Source organism: Onychomys torridus, chromosome 12 (assembly GCF_903995425.1).
Source record: "Onychomys torridus chromosome 12, mOncTor1.1, whole genome shotgun sequence".
Taxonomy (NCBI): Eukaryota; Metazoa; Chordata; class Mammalia; order Rodentia; family Cricetidae; genus Onychomys; species Onychomys torridus.
In genome coordinates, this window is record NC_050454.1 from 29,597,295 (window position 1) to 29,615,839 (window position 18,545).

Below are 18,545 nucleotides of genomic sequence, written 5' to 3' on the forward strand. Positions count from 1 at the left end.
ATCTTGTTGAAAAGGGACATAACTAAAAATATCAAAGCAGCGAGCAAGCTCTGGCCATGAAGTTTCAACACATGACACAGGCCATTATTACTGAGGCAAATGCCATCAAGGTGTTTTTCTTCCCTGTATATTCTTCAAAGAATACTGTTTTTAAAAGCTGACCTATATATTTCTTACATCTACTTCTATTTTGGAGGTAAAAGGTCAGAAACATCCTTACGAAAAGATGTATTTACATACTTTCTATAAATTTACATACAATTATTGTTTGGTTTGTAATGAACAATTGCATTAAAAAACTCAAAACAAAAATTCTATATACACTAACTTAGATTTGGAATTGAGAGACTAGCAATAGCCGTTAAATGACAACCAAAGAGAGTTTCGACTTCTCTAGTCTATACATCTTCTCTTGGTCTTAGAGAATGTTCCTTAAGACACCACAATCTGGGAAGTCCAGACAGTTCACAAAGAAAGACTAGGAACAAGTGGGTTGAAGGTAAAACTGTGCAAAGTGACTGCTAACACATGAACAGATCTGTTTTGGTTTTTCTGGGACACATCTTGGGAGCTGTTCTGGAATTACACCACAGATACTGCACTCAGCAATCACGTGAAGACTCTGTTTCCCAAAGATACTACAAAATGTGGTTTCATTTTTCTGGCATTCATACAATATCACACATATTTTTCATATTATGAGCCCAACGTTGAGCTATGAAGGCTTACACAAATTACTGGCCATTTAAAAGAATTCACTATCACAGTATGGCTCAAGTGCATCCCTACTCCCTTCCTCTAGTGTAAAAGTTTAGGACTCAGACGCATATTTTTTTGTAATATGGTATAGGAACTCAAGCTCCACATGAGCTTCCCTGCTTTCGCCTTATTCAACTTCCCAATTTCTTCCTGGCAAAATCCTCCTTTGGAAGGTTACACTGAATAGGAGGAAGATCTAGCCATTCTGAGCAAGAATGTAAATGGTTTATTTCATGGTCATAAACACATTAGCATTCTTTACCACCCAAAGAGTAAAATAGCAAATGGCACCATCTGGAATTTTAAGTTTGCTCAGGGCAAACATTAATGGGGATGGGAGGAGCGGGAGGTTGGGGGTTCTCTTTAAGACACATCCATTGATCCACCTAAGATTTTGATGGATTTGTTCACATGCTTGTCCTTGGTGTATCAGATACTCAGATGATCTATGTATGCAATTTTGGCTTTTTAAATACCCATAACTCCAGTGCTTACTCTGCTTAAAAAGTGAGGGGGAAGTGTGTGAGGGAGAGACAGAGAAAGAGAGGGAGTGGGCGACATATCTATTTTGTTAATATAAAATTCTCTACCCTCCTGACAAGCTCCAAATTGCTGTTAAATGTAGCTGAGGTTTCTCTGGTCCTACCTAGCCCCACGGTCCTGCAGCTGCCTACAAAATAATCATTCGAGGCTTAATATTAATTGTAAATTCTATGACCTATGGCTCAGGTTCTTGCTAGCTATCTCTTACAACTTAACTCAATCCTTAACTATTAATCTATGTATCACCACATGTTCCATGGCTTTACCTGAGTCCTATTACCTGTTGCTCCTTGAATGGTAGTTTGGCATCTCCTCTTAACTCTCCTTTCTCCTTTCACTGTCTCTCTTGGATTTTTCCCACCCAGCTGCATCCTGCCCTACCATAGGCCAATGCAGCTTTATTTATTAGCCAGTGGGAGTAACACATACAAACAGCACACAGAAAGAAAGCCCACAGCACTTGACATTTCCATATTGCCAAATATCAGGATCTCATGGCATTTATAAGTTGGCCCCATGTCTTCAGTTACATGTACATTCTTTGTGTAACATGCCCTAATACCTCATGATATGCTATATTTCTGCCAGTGCTTCATACTGGTCGAAATTTTGGGTGTCTTCAAATTTGTATAATTTTTTCAAAAACAGTGTACTGTTCTGTCCTTTAAAAACAGGTGCAAACTGTGTAAACTTACCAGCCATTCCAAAGTTAAGCTGAGGAATTTCTTCCGTCTTTGCCTTCTTGGGAGTTGACAAGTCTCTTGAAGAGTCAGATGGGAAGGCCCAAAGTTTCTTTCGTGGATTGACAGTGGTTGTTGGAGATTTTACAGGCTTGTTTGTAGTAGGACACCATCTGTAGCCAGGATTTGCTTTCATAAATGCATCTTTATACTATAAGCAAATGGACAGCAGGTTTAATTAACATCCAGACCAATAAGTTCAACAAGATTCACCCTTTCGCTCATTCAGACTATGACTGAGAAAACCACGTTCTATGACTTTAGTGGCTTCCTTAGAGAAGATGACAGCACCATACACACCGATCTAGAGACAGGGCAGAGTTATCTAACTTGTGGGGTGAGAATACAGAGACCAGACATTTTGGATGTTCTACCCTTTTTGTTGTTCCCATTCTTTCTTAAAAAGTTGCCTGACTTTGGGGGCAGAGGAGGCTTTTGTACTAGAAAGAGTCAAAGGCTTTGAGGGTGGAAAAGGCAGGGATAAAATTCTGGCCCTTCCAATTTAGGCTGCAGTCACTAAACACAGAGCAGTGTTCTCTGTGAGCCTTAACAGATAGCATAGTACTAGCTTTTGGTTACTGTCAACAGTATGCAGCATAATACCTATTTCTTCTCCTAAAGCTTTAATGTGTATGTGTGTGTGTGTGTGTGTGTGTGTGTGTGTGTTAGTTAAACTTTTTTCCCTCAAATAGGTATTTTGCATGCATGTATGTATGTTTCTGTACCACTTGTATGCCTGGTGCCTATGGAGGCTATGGAGTGGATGCCCTGGAACTGGATTTAGAGATGAGTGTGAGCTTCCATATGGATGCTGGGAATTGAACCCCGGGCTCAATCTCTCCAGCCCCCAGCATCTATTTAAAAGACACTTTAGCATACATTTCAGAGCATGTGCTAACACCAGGCCCAGCAACCAGATTCTGCCCACTGGTTAACTTATCCTGCTAAGGATGGTTTCTACAAAAAATAAATCTCTGCTTCAGTGTTCTTGTAAGGCAAATGCAGACAAAGTAAAAATTTCAACTATGAGATAAAGGAACCCAGATCAAGTAGAAAGGGAGCAAGGCAGGCTAGCTGACCAATTTTTTGGTTACTTTTAGACAGGGGGCTAAGTAGAAGAAAGAGCAATGGATGCAGTTTGATGACCTGGGCTCAAGATGTACTTCTACTTAGCCATCCTTGGGCATCAGCTCCAATTCTTCCACCTATACATACCTGTCAATATCTTTTAATGAGCACCCAGGATGGCAGATATGAACAAACTTTGATGTGACATGTTGTAATCAACCATAAGCTTTATGTTTAACTTAAAAGTTTTTCAATCTTCCCTTCAACATCTTTCACCATTTTTTAATGTTGCTTCCTCATTTTATTCCTTCTCCTAAATCTCCCACCTCTTTCCTAATATCCATTACACATTCCTAGAATTATATTGTTTAATAAAAAAAACATATTTCCTATGTATTCTTCAAATATCACTACTGGATTATTATTATTATTAACACATTTTTTGGAGACAGTTTGGTTATGTAGTCTGGTTCTGAATTCACAATTCTCTGCTTCAGTCTCCCAAGCACTGAGGTTATAGGCATACATTCCCAAGACCAGCTAACACAATTCTTTCACTCTCACAGGTTTGCCTTTTAAAATGGTAATGTAGTTCAATATAAGCTCTAAATAGCTTTTAGACAAGGGGAAAAAGGTATCCTTTTGAGGGAAGCTGTAAGGAAAGAATACCTAATCTAAAATGTTCCCACTATTTCACTATGTTATATAAATAAAAACTATAATGTAGGTAATAATGTAGTATTAATAAACAATAAATGATATTTATCCCAATGCTATCTTAACTCATTTTCTGACATTGTTTTATGTATAAGATATAAATTACCTATTGATACACAGGGATGTGCATGAAAAATAAGCACACAGGCCCCTAAAATCTAGTAATACTCTTTTAATTAAAAAGATTAAAATACTTTTAATTTTTTATTCCATTTGAATTACATGTGTATGTGTGTGAGTATCTGCACACTGCCCTTGGAAGCCAGAGGTGTATGGAAAGTGCAGCTACAGACTGTTGCATGCAGCCCAATGTGGGTGCTGGGAACTGAACTCTGGTCCTTTGCTAGAACAGCAAAGACTCTTAACCACTGAGCCACCTCTCAAGTGTCTAGTTCTATTTTTCTTTAAAAATAAAGAAGTGAAATGAGACACAAGGACAGAGCCAAATGAATTTACAATTGTATAGCAGAATGAATTTGGAAGCATCAACGTTGACGTAAGAAAATACACTACCACAGTGAAGTCTTGTGAATGGGAAATTTAACTATTAAGCTGAGGCAGAGAACTTTGCCTACTGTCTGAAGGTAGAAAGTGATAAATGGCAGGCAGGGGTGAAAAGGCAAGAAGCAGTCACATGCATCATTACCATGCCTCAGTAAAAGGCCCATGGAGTAGGTGTAACAAATGAGCAGTCATTTGCAGTGACCGAAGACTTTCAAACAAACTTATTAACAAATTTATCATGAGAAATAAAATGATCTTCTATTTTTTTGGTAGTTAAAATTTTCTAAGCAGAAAGCCCTAGCTGAAAGACTCTGGATGGCATTTGTACTTAAATCTCTTGCTCCTTCAGAGTGTTCTCCTCCTCATATTCAGTTTTTTGATACATTCTTCACTAGTACACATCCTTAACATTGCCAAGAATCACTGGATGATTGGTTTTAGTGAAAATCAAGTGTAATGAAAATCATACTGTCATCCTGATAAATTATCAGTTGATGACACTAAAGAAGGCCAGCTTATGCTAATTTATGCTAATGCTGAAGATAGCGTAAGGCACCAACAATCAGCACATAAAATCATTCTCATTCTCATCTCCATCTTATGCACCTTCATGGCAAAGACTCAGTGAGCACTGATCAGAAGACAGACTCTTCTTAGACACTGGAAACAGAAAGGGGGTGAATCAGAGTCCCTCCTTTTATACTGCTTACAATCCACAGCTAACTACACAAGCATTTCTGTTTATACCTGGTCTACAATCCCGGCCCCAAGTCAAGCATGAAAAATGGTTTTGCAATGAGTCTACAGAAGAGCAAGTTTCCTATGATTAGACAACAAGAGTGCAAGAGAAAGGTCTGGAATCTGGGGGATGTTTTAGACAATTTACTATGAAGGGCAATACTCTGCATCACAATATGAATTGTGCAGACTCTTAAGCTCAATATAAATGTTTAATACACACATACAACATTTTTATTTTTTAGCTTTCATTTGTTGCTGGAGATTGAACCCAGAGCCTCAGACATGCTTAGTAGCATTTCATCACTGAGATATAACACTAGACTACTAGTTAAATATATACAGATCAGAAAGGCTAAAAGTGTGAGTGACTGAGAAAAACAATAACACATAAATTTATTCATATAAAACACCAAGCCAACATAAGCTATGGGCAGCAAGCAAGTAAAGTCAGACGCAAGAGCAGCCTCAGAGTATAAAGATGCCTATATGTCCTTGGAACTTGGTATCTCATCAATCATTTGATCTGATTCAGCTTTTAAGAGACACTGGAAAGACTTGTCATTTGTTATGACAAGGTTACTAGGAAAGAAATTACAGAGAAGGCAGAGAAAAGAAGTAATGCTGGAAGACTTGGTATATAGTCTGGAGCAAACTAGCTAAGTATAATAATTGCCATGTAGGTCAACCATGTGGACAAAATCCATCATCACAGGAATGAAAGACCTCAAGAGTTAGGCCCCATCTATCCAGACATCCAGGGCCAGGCTGTTCACACTGGAGGTGAGAAGCTCATTTATCCTCCAGTAACATCAATCACAAATTATTGATCCTAAGATTTCAGTGAAAATCTCATACATATCTAGATTTTTACTAAAATACTGATTTCTAAAATTCTATGAAAATAAAAATTCACCTTATGGCCTTCAACTTTTTTTCCTGCAAATTTCCAACTGACTAAATAATCTAACTTAAATTTGCTTTACAGACAGTTCCTCATTGATAGGAGGCATTCAGTAATGCTGACTCTCCTCTCTTGGCCCTCATCACTATTGTATTTCGACAGCAATAACAAAGTGAATTGTTGCTTCTTTTGTTATCCAGTACTGTCACTAAATGCCTACCCTCTGTCACAGTGTTTTACCTTCTTTATATTTGACAATGGTATTATTCTACAACAAAAGACAATAATCTGTTATGTTAATGCTTTAAAACGGGGTCTCAAACAAAGATGTTTTTCAGATCATTACATAAATGGAAACTTGATCTACAATGTACTTTAATATTAATGAAAGGTTTTCTCCATTTATTTCATTTTCAATTGAGTTTGGGGTGCTATCTCAATGTCCATTAGTGTTTCTACTTATTATTCCAGCCCAGATCTACAGAGTGAAGAGAAACGGCAATCCTGGGAAGAGTCTAGAATAAGACAGTCTGAGAATGTCTGAACAGACAGATAACGCTAGTACAAATGCATGAAATAACTTCTACAAGGTCAGTCAAGAGATTATATAGAAAATTATCTAAAATTTTACAAAAGAGCCCTAACACACATTTTATCTTATAATCATATCCACCATGGGGAGCTGAAGGAACTCCCACCATAGTCAGTTCTGTTAGAACTGTGACTTTCCTCATCTGCAGGCAGAAATTACAACACACAACTAGGTCAGAGCTCAGCAGAGAGAGGGTGCTAATCAGTATGGGGAACAGGGTTCTAATCTGTACAGAGCACAGGGGAGAGGAGGGTGCTAATCAGTATGGGGAACAGGGTTCTAATCTGTACAGAGCACAGGGGGAGGGGTGCTAATCAGTATGGGGAACAGGGTTCTAATCTGTACAGAGCACAGGGGGAGGGAGGTGCTAATCAGTATGGGGAACAGGGTTCTAATCTGTACAGAGCACAGTGGGAGGGAGGTGCTAATCAGTATGGGGAACAGGGTTCTAATCTGTACAGAGCACAGGGGAGGGAGGTGCTAATCAGTATGGGGAACAGGGTTCTAATCTGAACAGAGCACAAGGGAGGGAGGTGCTAATCAGTATGGGGAACAGGGTTCTAATCTGTACAGAGCACAGGGGGAAGGGTGCTAATCTGTACAGAGTTGCGGTGGGGTCATACAATCTGTGCCTCCTTAGTTTGAAAACTTTTCCTTCACAGAAACCTAGACCTGTTAGTAGGACAGTGTGATGCAGTGTACCACTTGGTTTGAGTTATTCCTCCTGGTGTTTAAAATAGAAGCAAAGCTCCATTTCACATGATAAACACTGAATTAGGCTTATGGTTTTGATGAAAAGCATTTCAAGCTATATATTAACCTGAAAAACGTTTGTGATGAAGCTAGTCAACAGGAATTACACACTTGAAAACGCAACTGTGCTACTGCACTGTAGAAAAGACAAAGAAAACCATGAAAGGAAAGGAGTTAGCTATGAAGATGACTACTTCAATCCTCAAAGAGGTAAACTGATATGGCAATGACAGTTCCTTCTTGACTACAAATACGTGTAAGATATAGTTTTTAGGAGAAAAATCACTTTATCAGTTTCCACTAAATTAAAAAACAATTCAGAATTTCATTAGAATTTTGAACCTTGGGCTGACAAGATGGCTCAGTGGGTAAATGATGCCAAGGCTGAAGGTCTGGCTTTGATCACTAGAGCCCACATACTAAATGCTGTTCTCTGATCTCCACGTGCATACGTGCACATGGTGTACAGACACACACACATGCACACACACATACAAATGTCATAAAAGCTTTAACCATGTTACTTTAAAGAAGGTGCTGATGGAGGTTGGGGTGAGAAAAAAAGATCTAGTGAAGATCCATTCTGAAAATGCACTAAAAAGTCTGATGGATAACTCATGTTCACTAATCAGAATTATGAAATGCTTACATCTTCTCAAAAACTGTTCACTTGGTTTAATAATTTGCTTAAACTCTTTAAACTTTTTCATCACAAAGGAAGCTAACAGAGTTTTCAACAAGTTTTTTTCCCTCAATAGTATGAATGAGTACTACGCAGTAATTTGTGAAAATGGCAACAAATCTTAGAATGAACAGTCCATTACCAGTAACATAAGAGGAGAGTCAGGGAAATTTAATGAATAGAAAAAAAAAAATTGTATCACTCACTCTTTTAAAGATACGTTTCTTTTAAAAGTAGAAAGAGAAAAGTACAGATTATATAATAATGTTCTAGTTAACTACATATCACAACAGTGGTCTCATAAGATCACATTGCCTTGCGCAGTAAAAGGTCTTAGCTGGGTAAATAAACTATGATGCTTGCACAATGACCAACATGCCTAAGGACACATTCTGAGGCTGTGTTCCGGTGGGTAAACTAGACTATTCTCACTCTAATAAAGGCAAGGATACAGACAGCAAATAAATGTTAAGCATTCATATTCACACATGCACTCTGCTGAGAGAATGTCATGTGTTTAGTAGAACATTGAAAATTGAGGGTTCAAAGTTAAAAAGTTGTATCTGAGGTAGTTTCCAAAGTGACTTGGACTTGAGGACCAAAGGCCTTCTTTGTGCCTGGCTTTGTATGACTAGCAACTACCACAAAATATGAGTACTGAAACTTCTTAATAAGCATTGGCTGACTAAACTGACATTCCAATTAAGGCTGCAATATTAACAAAAAAGACTTCAGCACGATCACATGCACTTTAATGTAACTGTGAAACATTGAGTAAATAAGCTGAAAGAAATAACCACTGGAGACCAATTGTGTGATAATTTGGGAAGGAGCTGAATCGATTAGACTCTGGAGTAGAAATGAGACAATATTTTATATGAGTAACTATAAACAAGGCAAGATGCAATGTGGGCCATTCTGGTTTCCACTTGTAGGCTGCAGGGGGCTACCTAAACAGATTCCATTATAGTACCACAATGGCAAATATTGTGAAGCTAATTAAGTAATTAATAAAAGAGTTCCTGTGCAAAAATAATAGGTCCTCCTCTTAAAAGTGGCCACCTATTGGGTTTGTAAATTAGCTGTATTTAAGAAAAGGCAAACACTATATTGGCAATATGCTGCATGTTGTCCAAAATCAAACTTAAGTGTTTAATTATAGGAAGCATATGCAGCTCCCTGTGAGGCTTCAGATAATTATTTACTTTATCATATAAGCATTGAGTATGGAAGGATATAAACCTATTTAATGAGAAGGGTTTATTGTTAATTACTGTTAGGCCTGTGGAAATCTATTGGAACATTTAAAATCACATAGGCTGCTGTAATTGATTTTAAATTTTATAGATGCCCAGCATAGTTAAAATTCTATCTTTAACAATTAGTAAATTCCTAAAGCCTTCTGTGATCATTAATTACACAGCAACACTAGTCATTTACTCTGGATTCAAATTTCCCTGAATGTTGTAAAAGAAATTTTTATGTTGCAGGATTTCTTATTAAACAACTCAATAAAATCATGTCAACTGAAGGTGTTATTTTTCCACATACTTAGATGTTTAATAAAATATATTGAAATTACATTATTTTATCCCAAGCTGGTTCATTTTTTCCCCCCTCAGAAGCTAATGGGGTGGTAGGAATTTTCATGAATCAAAATTTTTTACAAGTTGAAACTCTAAGGAAATTACGTTAGAATTATCCCTTTCAGACTTAACCACAATACAGTACTTATTCCTTATTTAGAACTAAGTCCACTCATAATATATTTAATGTACAGTGATCGCATATTGATTCCAGATTAATGTAGAAACAAATCTAGTGCAGAACATTTTGAGGGTATTTAGTTACTGCTATCATTTTGGAACTAATGTGCCACCTTTTCGAATAGTCTTCTCATGTGGAAATGTTTCTCACCAATTACTGCTCACACAGGATTTGCAAGCATGCATACATCACACTCCATTCTACTGCCATTCATTCATGTATTAGCTATACATCTTCATGCTGCACTATTTTTCAGAACAGAAACAAGTCAAAGCATAAATTTTAACAATTGTATTTACAAAAAATTCAAAGCACGATAGAGCTAGAAGGCATACAGATCTTTGCCCAACTTTCTCATTGTAGTAATTGTTTTAAAAAGCTGAGACTAGATTCACATACACACACACACACACACACACACACACACACACACACACACACAGTTATTTAGAATCAGAACTTGATCATGCTATATTCTTGTGACAGGGTAAGAAAAACCTAACCTGGGCCTGAGGCTGTCATCTTTCCCATGGCATCTGATGACAACAGAAGATGACACCATCAACAAGGGCTGCTGCATAGTTGCTGTGTAAGAGTTACAGAACTGGTTGTCCATAATCACTATCCCACCTTGTCCTTGTAACCTACCTCCTTGGCCATGTCTGTATATTTCTGCTTTTCCTTTGGATCAAGAACAGCCCACCAATCAGCTAGAATCTTGGTAGCACCTCGGTTATCAAGCCTTGGGTGTTCCTGTCGGACAAGGGAGCGATGGCGCTTGCAAAATAGAAGAAATGCATTCATTGGTCTCCGAGCTCGCTGCTCTGCTGACTCATCGTCTTCAGTCTCACCAACATCTTGCTCTAGGCCATCAGCCTCAAGAAGTTGAACCTATCACCAACCAAAGCGAAAGGCAAGTACTTAACACAGCTCAAACTGTTTTAATGTAACAATCAGTTTTGATTTTCAAATTGTATTTTTTTCTTTAGCTCTATTTAAACAACCAACAAACTGAAAAAATAATTTTTTAAAATATCACTAACTAGTCTTGGTGGTTGATAACTAACTTATGATGCGCCCTGGTTAGTTTCTACGGTAACCTATGCATATCTCTATTACAGCATATATCATATTGTGTTATAATTGCTTATCTTTTTTCTCTCACTAAACAGTGAACCTTTTGAGGATAAAATTCTCTTATTCACCTTTGTAACTGCAGAGGCAAACTCATTATCTGGCATTAACATGTAACCAACTGCTAAGTGAACAAAAAATTATTTCATGGTTTATGAATCTCAAGATTAATGATATACACATGAAATACATATTAGCTCTTTCTGCTCTTTAAAAAGTAGTACCTTATAGCTAATAACATCAGAATGTTTATCATGAAAGCAGATATAATTAAAAGCAAATATAAAAGCACCCAGGCTTTTGCACATGACACAAGAAGAGCTTCTTATATAAAGTATCACATGAAAATTTAACGTAATTGTTTAAAAGAACTTCACAGTACATCTTTAATCCTGTAAACATCAGTCTTATCCTCCAAGATATTAAGGATAAATTTTCCTAGGCTCCAATAGTCAACCTTAATTTTGAAATCTTTCTTTCCTAAGCACTTTGTTGATCGCTGCCGTTCAATGTCTTCAGGGACAGGCATGAAGCACCAAATCTGTCTACTCACTGCCCTTCTGAATCCATGCAACTCTCAGGCCTAGTACACTTTGGCCTATGGTCTAGTCTTTCTCTTTACATCCTCCTTGTAACACTTCCAGCAAACGACTGCCAGATTAAATTTCATGAAGGACATCTGTGATCACAGACTCTCAGAAAATAATGGGAATGCAGTATCTCTAAAACTGAAGTATTATTTCTGTGATGTTTCTTAGAAACAAATACAATCATGTACAGAAATCCAGATTGCATAAGCTCATGTCTTTCATTTCTTGTTCTACATTCAAAACCAAGTAAGCTCAAGGTAGTCTTCAGTATGCCTTACACAGTAGGGCAGCAGTCCTGAAACTCAGAAGTGGACTGGGCTCTCTGGGGGCCTGGTTTAAAGAGAAAAAAAAAAGATTGCTTGCTCTGAGTTTCTGATTGTGTGGCTCTGAGGTGGGTCCTAAGAATTCATATCATTAGCCAATTCTCAAGAAGGGCTAGCACAACTAGAAGGCAACTGTGTTCTTCTATACATTATTTACCAGGCAACAGTTAGTAGAACTGTAGAATGAAACACTTGTTTGTTTCAATTTATTATTTTTAAAAATTATTATTATTATTATATTATTATTATTATGAAAGAGAGAGAGAGAGAGTGTGAGTGTGTGTGTAACAGGAGGGAACCCTTGACACAGCATGCTTGTAAAGGTCAAAGGATAACTTTGTTGAGTTGGTCCTCTCCATCAGTTTTTATGTTGCCCAGTTTGCATGGTAAGTGCTTTACCCTCTGAGCCATCTTACCAGTCCCAAGTTACTACTTTCTAATAAAAAATTGCAAATAGAATAAATTAACCATCAGTTATTGTCAAATATAAATAACAAAGTCTTGAAACTATGGCTGACTTGAAAATAAAGAGTACAGATTTATTTTCCTCATTATATATATAATTACTAGCAGTGATTTGAATTTCCAAAGGACATTTATTTGTATTTTAAAACTATGAAGCTAAGGAAAAATTAGGAATAAAATGCATTATGTAAATACATATAAACAAATACATTACAAAACAATGTGCTGATAAACACTTGTAAATAAAGATGTTGAAAGGAGAATCAGAGCATTGACTGATCAGTTGGAAGGTATGGAGAAGCAGGAATTGGGGTATGGAGCTTCATTCAAACATCAACATGAAGTTCTATAGCACAATACAAGAAAATGAGAGTAGAGTTTGGGAAGTCAGGTAATAGGAAATATGGATCATTTCATGAAGAATGTGCTCTGCCATGGCAAAAAGTGGGCATTTAGACCCATATACATTATTGGTTTGAAACAAAATGTCACCTGTTTATTTTCCTAAGTATGGGCATCAAAAACCAAAAATCAAAGAAAACTATTACTAATGTTATAGTTACTTCATTAAATTAGTCAACTGAAAACTGAGCCGATATATAAACAACAACAAAATGAAGATAAAAGCAGCTGACTTTATTTTTGTTTACCAAGCCTTTCTCAAATACAGGTACCTAAGCCAGATGCAATGTGTGATGGTTCTGTCAACTTGACAGGATTTAGAATATCATAGAAACAAATCTCTGGACATCTCTGTTAAGGACTTCCTTGATTGGGTTAAGTGAGATGGAAAGATGCACCCCAAATTTGGGTGGAACCATTCTATGAGCTGTGGTCCCAGAGTGAACAAAAAGGAGGAAGGGAGCCAAGCAATCACATCCATTGCTCTCCGCTTACTCTGAACACTGTCACAGCTGCCTCCTGCCACGGCTGCTATGCTTCCTTGCTATGATGGACTACATGCCCTGGAACTGTAATAACACATATTTCTTCATGTTGCTTTTGTCAGGATTTGGTTGCAGTAACAAGACAAGGACCTAAAATAAATGTAGAGCCTTGAGTACATTTCTGAAGCAAGAGACAGACTGTTAGATTTGTTTTTTAAAGAAAGAGCTGCTGCTGGTGCTGCAGACCGCAAATTTTTTGAGTAACATCATAAGCAACCAAACCTTGAGAAGCCAATTGAAAATTTACTTCCAATGTCCAGGAAAAAGAGAGAGCACAAATCCAGACAAGAGGAATAGGAATAGGATTTAAGACTAGAGATATTATTCAAGATAGAACCAAGAGTGGTTGGTATTTAATTTGATTTAAAAATTGAAGAATGATCCCAAGAAAGGCAGAATAAATAGTTATAGGTAGTTTGCATTTGAAGTAGCTATGGTGAGCTAGGATGACTCCTGCCAGTGGGATAATGATGGAGATATAAATGGTCAAAAATTCTAAGACTAAAGGGGGGATAGGAACATTTCTAAGATGGTATAAAAGAATCTCATGACTTTAATCTTTCACTCAACAACTGTTTACTGGGGCTTGCCATGTGCCAGGCCCTGTTCTAACAGAGCAGTTAGTATAAAAAATCCCTGCCCTTATTAGGGGGTAAGGTGACATGACCAGCCTTCCATTCTGAGAGGATCCCTGTGACTGCTTTGCACAGAACAGACAATATAAGGGAAAGCACGGAGGTAGGGAGATGGTAGGAATAAAATAATCTCTGCTGGAAATAGTGGTGGCTTGCACCAACAGAGTTCAAAAGATATTTTTAAAAGAGGTCACATAAGAGTGTGTAAAAGGTACAGCTGAGAGGATTTGTGGATGGATGGATGGATGGATGGATGGGTGGGTGGGTGAGTGGGTGGGTGGGTGGACGGAAAAATGTGAAGCTTCAGCAAAATTAGGCAAAGTAACTATTACTGGAAATGTAGTGCATTTACTGAGAGAAAAAAAAAAGATATAGAAGATTTGGAGGAGAAAAGTAAAAACTTAGTTTTGTGCACACTCAAACCAACATTCCATGCATGCACGGATGGATGGATGGATGGATATGGATGGCCAGAAAGACAGACAAATAGATGATAGAGAGATAGACAGTCTGAAATACCAGTTCAAGGCTATCCTGGTCTATAGAGTAAGTTCCAGGACAGCCAGGACTGTTTCACAGAGAAAACGTGTCTCAAAAAATCCAAAAAGGAAGAAGGAGGAGGAGGAGGAGGAGGAAGAGGAGGAGGAGGACGAGGAAGAAGAAGAAGAAGAAGAAGAAGAAGAAGAAGAAGAAGAAGAAGAAGAAGAAGAAGAAGAAGAAGAAGTAGTTTAGTTTTGCTGAGGTAAGATTTACTACATAGCTAGCCTCTAATTCTCAATCCTCTTGAGTCAGTTTCCCAAAGAACTGAGATTTCAAATGTAAAACTGTACACCCAGATTTCAGCATGAATATTTGAGGGTAAAGTACTATACAGAAATCAACTGAAAGAAACAAAGGAAGGATTGGAGGTGAAGGAAGCTATATAAATAGAAGGGAATGCTGTCAACTTCAAGGACTAAGTAATCAACAAGGCAAATGAATCAGAAATGTCAAATGAAGCATAAAGTCAGCAATTTCTTAAAACAAGAGTGCCATGATTTGAAGGTCCCCTCCCAAAACTAATCCTGAAATTAAATGGGCACTGAAACATGCTTCATGAGCAGATTAATGTTGATATCATGGCTTATTGTGGGAATGGGCTCACTCCTCATAAAAAGATGATTTCTGCTAGATGTTTGTTGTTGTTAAAAAGATGGCTGAATGGATGCCAATGGCCTGAAAAACACTGAAACCATATATTTGTAAAATCTGTAGTGACAAATACATGCTATTTGTCCCTCCATTCAGTATACACATATTCTGCTTCTGCTATGGGCCAGGCACTATACTTGCTTCTGAGGCAGAAGAGAGTGCAAAAGGGGCAAAGCCTCTGCTCTCACAGAGCTTCTCAGGTCCACAAAGAAGACAAGTGCACAGCTAACTACAGGGCAAATAGTTATGAGTGCTATGTAGAAATTCTGACTTTAAAATACAACGATTTGGCCCCATGTCTTCAAGGAGGTAGTTCTTTACTGAAAGAATGAAAAGTCAGTTATACCAAGTCCTGGGGTTAACTGTTCATGCATGGGGAAGGGATGTTCCAGAAGGGAACTTTGAAGACAATGTGGTACAGAGAATTCAGGGAGGGGAAGCCAGGGACCATAAAGGCCACAAGCAATGAAGACTAAGCACATTTCTGAAATGGCCTAATGGCAAGAGGCAGGGTAGCAAAGAAAGAGGAACCAAGTGAGCACATCAAGCTTCATGAAGAGCCCTGCAACTCTGTATCACAAATTTTGAGGCGACAGATTCCTAGAGAAGGATTTCTTTTACTCTAAACTATTAGAAGGAGCACGGAAAGTTAAATTCAGGAGTTCTAGAAAACCTAATAACTACATGTTTTCTAGAAAATGATTACTGACTGAATATATACTTGAGATTTCTATGGTTAATGGAAGGCTTACTTTATCAATATCTTCCTCTTCCTCTTCTTCTTCCTCCTCTTCTGAAAAGTCAAGAAGTTTCTTGGCTAGCAATGGATGCCACTGAAGACACTTCCGTTTTGGTCGTTTTCCAGCCCCTTCTCCTTCCGATGAATGATCTTTATTTCTGTTACTGCCTTTCATCACTGTAACCTGGGGGAAGGGCACACAAAGGTAGAGAGAATGTGAATATGAACCAAAGTCAGTTTGATTAAAATTACTTTATTTTGCCCAGTTATCTCTCATTGGGCTATAATTTAAATTTCTAAACTATATATCAGCTTAGACACTTACTGGATTCACTGAGAATCTTAAGTACATAATCATGCATTCATTTTAATGGGCTAAATTGAGCTAAGAAATGTTTTAATAAGTCTACTTCTTTCCATTCCATAACTTAAAACTTAAAACCTAAGTAAGCTATTAAGGGATTACCAGTTACATTTACCTGTTCATATTTATTCAGGATAGTGTCTCCAAGTTTCCTATCATAAGACTGATGAAAGACAACTTTTTGGGGAGCAAAAGGGTTCTGAGAGAGGCCCTCCACATATTCTGTCATGACTATTATATTTCAAGTTAATTTTGCATCCTATACTAACATAAATATGTACTTGCAATATTAAATAAGTGCCTCCTAAAAGTCACTTGATTCTTGGTTTAAATTTGAAATAAAACTATTACATATAATAAAATAGGTTTTTAAAGACTGTGCAGTTTCCAAGAACTTAGTACATGAACACATTGTGGGTCACAAAGCAGGATGAACCTGGTCACCTATCTATGACAAAATAAAACAAACATATTTTTTCATCTCTCCAGCACACAGGTAGCCTGATTTAAAAAGAAAAAAAGGCTTTAAACTTTTACAATTTTTTAAATGCATAAGTGGCTAAAATAGTTAAAAGATAAACAGATTATAAATGTGACACTATATCCTTTAGACTACCAATTATCCATTATTTTTTAATGACTTGAAAATACTGTAGGTTGTAATGGCATGTCTGTCATTCTCCAACACAAACAACCCTAGAGTCCAGAGGTAACTAAGCACTTTCTTACATGCTATCTCATTTTTTTTTTCTGATTTATAATCTCTTACTCATTTGATGTAAAACAAGATTACTATTCAAATATACTCACGATAGTGAAATGCTATCAAACATTAATAGCTCACGAACAGATGCTGACAATGGTGAACAAGCACACTTCCTCATCTCACACCAATATTTACACCAATGCTTGCAGTATAATGTCATTGAACTTATAACACCACATTAAAACAATTTTGTGTTCACACACTTAAAGCATCAAGATTCCACCCTGTTCTCAGGCTTTGTAAACAACATAGCACAGGCAAACTCATCCACTTATTTCTGGATTCTGAGTTATGCTTAAGTTGTCCTCACTTCAAAACCAAAAGTTATCCACTAGTGTTTCCTCTAAGAACTTGTATGACTTCATCTTAGACACTGCAATACTTTAATAAAAGTAGTAAAGTAAGGATCTAGTTTACTCTATTATCCTGAATAGTTTTCCAACTATACCAGTACCATGTCTTAAAGAATTCAGATTTCTCCTCACTTCTCAAGAATGCCACTTTTACCCATACTAAGTTTCCAAACAGACACAAGTCCATTGCACTATTCTGTTAATGATCATTCCCTCTAACTGCTTACCAATCTCCTTTAACAAACAATTTCAAAAGCCTCAGCACCTTTTAAATTCTCTATTATATTTGCACATGTGTGGTTGGGGTAGTGAGGGCCAACTTGTAGGAGTTAGTTCTCTCCTTCCACCATACCGGTTCCAGGGATCAACTCAGATCATTAGGCTTATCTACACATACTTTTACCCACTGAACCATCCCTATGGCTCCCAAGTTTTATATATCATGCTCTTCCTATTAGATTAACACACTTTGTTCATTTTGATAAGTTTAGTATACCAAAATATGAGTACACTGCAATTTACTCACCAGCTCACTGCTGATGGGACAGTGAAATTAGTCTTTCATCAAAGATAGCAATAAAACATGCATTTTAATAAAATAAAAATTTTCACTTTGATAAAAACCTTCATAAAATATGCATCTGTCTATGATTAGGCCAAAAACAAAATGAGCAGAAGAAAGGGAGAGAACTGGGAGGGGGAAGGGAGAGAAGCAAGGAGTGGGAACCAAAAAGGAAAGGGAAGGGGAAGGAGAGGAGGAGGAGGAAGCAAACCAGTGTCCCTGTAGCTTTTGTAGCAAGAATTTCTGCTGAATGAAGTAATTATATGACTCGCGTGGCTGCTTTAAGAGCACAAGAAGTTATTGAAAACTCGAATGGAACTAGTTATCTGGCATGCTCTTAATAAAAGAACAGAGATTTCTTGTGAATTGATAGGCCATTTAACAATTCCCATTTTATCTACAAATAAAGCTTGGCACAGGCAGCCCAATTTCCAAAAATACCATCGCCATACAGAGAGCAAAGGAAATGGCTGCTTCTGTGGCTTATTAATCATTCAGGATAAGCTGTCTGAGTGGTAATTAAATCCATATTTGGGACCCAATATTTTATGAGATAACACATATTTTAATAGTAAAAGAAATCAATGCGCTTAGGCATTTTATCAATTGGAGATGGCACAGTATTTCTGGTGCCTTCAGAAAACGTACTTTAGACTTGTGAATTACATTATGCTATTAGTTTTACATATAATAAATATTTACTTTACAC

At 37.2% G+C, this 18,545-nt stretch overlaps 1 protein-coding gene across 6 annotated transcripts in view; it reads right to left on the reverse strand.

Annotated features, from left to right (window-relative positions):
• The window catches only part of Bbx (BBX high mobility group box domain containing), a 241,937-nt gene that overhangs the window by 74,900 nt on the left and 148,492 nt on the right, over nucleotides 1-18,545 (reverse strand). For all 6 annotated transcript variants that reach the window (XM_036203549.1, XM_036203550.1, XM_036203545.1 and 3 more), the window contains 3 exons: nucleotides 15,805-15,975; nucleotides 10,416-10,658; nucleotides 1,998-2,193 (listed from right to left, as the gene is read on the reverse strand). In XM_036203549.1, the coding sequence (XP_036059442.1) occupies nucleotides 1,998-2,193; nucleotides 10,416-10,658; nucleotides 15,805-15,966 (601 nt within the window). In that variant the 5' untranslated portion in view covers nucleotides 15,967-15,975. The remainder of the gene's footprint in view (nucleotides 1-1,997; nucleotides 2,194-10,415; nucleotides 10,659-15,804; nucleotides 15,976-18,545) is intronic.